This window comes from Vigna umbellata, chromosome 5 (assembly GCF_029865625.1).
Source record: "Vigna umbellata cultivar VRB3 chromosome 5, Vumbellata_1.0, whole genome shotgun sequence".
Lineage (NCBI taxonomy): Eukaryota > Viridiplantae > Streptophyta > Magnoliopsida > Fabales > Fabaceae > Vigna > Vigna umbellata.
Genome location: NC_142169.1, coordinates 38,131,884 through 38,135,824, shown reverse-complemented (window position 1 = coordinate 38,135,824; position 3,941 = coordinate 38,131,884). Strand labels below are relative to the sequence as shown.

The window sequence follows — 3,941 nt, the reverse complement described above, 5'->3', positions numbered from 1 at the left end:
CTTGATTGTTTCATTCAGTATTTGGAACTAAAGAATCATTGCGAAAAGATAGCAAACTTTTACTCGTAGAAGACTGATAAGAATCAGCAATGAAATCAACACAAAAGACAAAAGGAATACGAGTTATATTATGAAATTTGGTCTAATAAACTTATTCAAGACCAATTTTGTTATTGTATTAACAAATATCATAGAGACAAAGAACACCCAAAATTCTAGTCCATTCCATAGCCCACTGTCCTCCCCTCCTTGTTCCCTACTCCCTCCACTATAAGCATTTTTCCTTTGTAACTAACTTCCTGTGACGCATATTCCATGCTGCTAGTTGTGCAGTTTCTGTTATTTCTCTCCTCCTGAGTTTTGATTCGTTGCATCACGCTTGTATCTATTTCTATACACGTATTTGACTGTGGGCCTTTTCTGTTGGTTCGTATCATCCCTTTCCCCATCAAGACACATCTTGTCCTCAAGGTAGAATCCTAGAAAGTGCTCCTGTAATTCAACCAAAGGTTCCCATGAATTTTCACATTCTGGTAACTGGTGCCATTTAATTAGAACCTCCCTGATTCCTTGTTGATTTTGACGAATTGTTAAGGCTTCTGCAGGTTGCACGTTAAGCTCCAAATCCTCTATTAAACACTTGGGCAGAGGTTGAGTTTGGACATCATTGCTTACTAAATTCTTGAGTAAGGACACGTGAAAAACGGGATGGATCAAACTCTTTGGAAGTGCTAATTTATAGGCGACCTTGCTAATTTTTTGGACAATTTCATATGGCCCATAATATCGGGGATTAAGTTTCTGATTGACTCTTCTTGCTAAACTCCTCAACTTATATGGTTGAATCTTCAGAAATACCCGGTCACCCACATTATATTCTATATCTCGCCTATGTTTATTAACCTGCTGCTTCATGCGGTTCTTGCCTTAGCTAATTGCCCTTTTAACTCTTTTAACATTGCATCTCTGTCTGCTATCATCTTACTTACTTCTTCCATTGCTATCAATCTTACGTCCCTCTAATTATTGGTGGTGGGTCCCTGCCATAAAGAGCTTTGAAAGGGTTTGTATGGATAGATTCATGATAATTAGTGTTGTACAAAAATTCATTCCAGCTTAGCCACTTAGGCCACTGTCTTGGTTTGGTACCAGTTAAACATCTCAGATAAGTCTCAGCACACTTATTGACAACCTTAGTTTGGCCATCCGTTTGTGGATGGTAAGTCGAGCTGAATTGAAGCTTGATTCCAGCAAGTTTGAATAATTCAGTCCAGAAGGAATTAGTGAAGACTATGTCTCAATCAATCACGCTGGAGGAAGGGAACCCATGTAATCGCACCACTTCTTTAAGGAATATTTCTGTGATATCCTTGGCAGTGTAAGGATGAGACATGGCTATAAAGTGACCAAAATGGTATCTTTCCCTCTTGCTTTTGGGAGTCCCCCTATAAAGTCCATTGACACGTCAGACCACACCTATGTCGGTATAGGTAGAGGCTGCAATAATCCCGAGGGAGTTAAGGCCTGGTATTTATTCCGTTGACAGATTACACACTGCTGCACATATTCTTGAATTTGTTTCTTCATTCCCTCCCAATACAACAACCCTGCAATCCTTTTATATGTACGAAAATATCCAAAAGGCCCCCTATTGTTGTATCATGAAACTCCTTAAGAATCAAGGTAATCTTAGAAGACCCTTTGGGTATTATTATTCTTCCTCTATAGTACAATCTACCATGCAAGAGTTTGTATCCTTTATGACCATTCGGGTCTCTTAATAATTCTTGTCTAATTCCTCTCAACTTCTCATCCGCTTGAACTTTATGATCGACTTCAACCCATTCATAAAATTGGATAGTAGTTAATGCCCATAGCTGCTGCCTGGAAAGTGCATCAGTTGTTGTATTCTCCCTTCCCGGTTTATACTTTATTTCTAAGTCAAACCCCAACAACTTTGAAACCCACTTTTGTTGTTCCTCTCCCATTAGTCGTTGTTCAGCCAAGTATTTAAGACTTCTTTGATCAGTGTATACTTCAAAGTGTCTTCCCAACAAATAAGGCCTCCACTTTATAGCTAAAACCTGCCATAAGTTCTTTTTCATATATTGATTTACTTTGGTCCCTTTCAGAGAGAACCTTACTCATGTAAGTCACTGGCCTTCCCTCTTGCATCAATACTGCACCAATTCCCTTACCAGAAGCATCACTTTCCACGACAAAAGGCTTCTCAAAATTAGGAATAGTTAGGACAGGTGATGTGGACATAGCTGCCTTAAGCTGCTCAAAAGCCTTTTGAGCATCACTTCCCCATTGAAACTGATCTTTCTATAGCTGTTGTGTGAGAGGGTCCGCAATTTTTCCATAATTTTTCACAAATTTTCTGTAATATCCTATGAGACCGAGGAAGCCCCTTAACCCTTCCACGTCCTTAGGAGCGGGTCAAGTGAGCATATCTTTGATTTTACTAAGATTTGCAGCCACCCATGTTCAGAAATGATATGACCCAGGTATTCCAAGCTTCTCTGCCCAAAATTACATTTCTTTTTCATTCTTGCTGTAAATGAGAATATCATAAAGAAAACTAGAACAAACTTCCTCAAGTAAGGCTTGAGTACCTTACTCATACGTGCTAAAAGTTGAAGTGTGTTGGTGAGGCCAAACGACGTAACTAGAAACTCATAATGACCCTCATGGGTTCTGAATGTTGTTTTTGAAATATCATCATCTTTCATTCTAATTTGATGATACCCAGACTTCAAGTCAAACTTATCTAGGATAGTAAGATTATTGAGTGCCCTATAATCCACACAAAATCTCCACTCTCATCTTTTTTTTCTGAACAAAATAACAGGGCTACTGAATTGGCTATTGCTCGGCCTTATCATCCCTGCCTACAACATTTCACCCACAATATTCTCAATTTCAATTTTTTGGTAATAGGGATACCTATATGGTCTTGTGTTGGGTATTTGTCCCCTTCTTGCAACAAAATCGCATGATCATGATCTCTTTTTGGAGGTAATCCCCACGATTTTTAGAGTGAAAATAAGTTGGTTTTGCTGTTGAGTTGCGGCATTTCCCAAGCATTGGTAGGCTAGAAAATACCCTTCATCTGCAGAATGTAAAGTCTTTATCATTGTCTTCCAAGAAGCTTGCTCTCTGCACAAGGAGGGATCTCCTTTCAAAATCTGCTTACATTCTCTTTCCTCCCACTATAGTGTGAAATTTTTGAAGTTGACCTTAATGTCTCCTAAACTAGCCAACCAATCTAGTCCTAGCACCACCTTCGTACCTCCGAGATTAAGGATAAAAAAATCCTGCTCAATTCGGACTCCCTGCATCTCTATTTGTACTGCTTTACATATGCCTTTGTTCTTTTCATTTTGTCCATTACTCATCTCCACTGTAAACTTTTGAGTTTTTGTTACCTGTAATTGTAACTCAACCACTACGAATTGGTAAATAAAGTTACTCATGGCTCACGAATCAATCAAAATCAACACCTCTTTGCCTCTTATTGTTCCTTTTATTTTAAAGGAGTTTCTTGAAGTGAGACCTTCTTTGCTCTTTAAAGACAACGATAGATTTTTGTTTTCTAATTCCACTATTGGTTCCTCTGTTTCATATGGACCACCATCTTCCTTTGTTTCATTTGGTTTACCATCTTTTTGACCCTCTACTAATTCAAGTTCGTAATGGCGAAGCTTGCATATATGCTCCCCACCCTATTTTTCTCCACACTTCAAAGCAAAGCTCCTTTCGACTCCTTTCTTGTAATTCCTCTTGGGTCAATCTTCTCCCTTCCAGCAGTTTCTTCTCCCCTAGAGGTTCAGGATTATATTTTCCTCCTTTTTCCCATGGGTATCATCGATTTTCCCCGATATAAATCCCCTGAAACCTTCACAAAGTTACCCTCCTTATCTCGCCGACCTTTCTTC

General features: G+C 39.0%; 1 protein-coding gene across 1 annotated transcript; it reads right to left on the bottom strand.

The window, feature by feature from the left end:
- Positions 1–1,583: 1,583 nt before the first annotated feature.
- Positions 1,584–1,988, bottom strand: LOC148198296 (uncharacterized). The gene has a single exon (XM_088115745.1). It carries the CDS (start codon positions 1,986–1,988, stop codon positions 1,584–1,586), a length of 405 nt encoding a protein of 134 aa, XP_087971871.1.
- Positions 1,989–3,941: the final 1,953 nt, after the last annotated feature.

Excerpts from the sequence above, each read along its gene's own strand:
- LOC148198296 (XM_088115745.1), bottom strand. The coding sequence starts at position 1,988 with ATGGGAGAGGAACAACAAAAGTGGGTTTCAAAGTTGTTGGGGTTTGAC.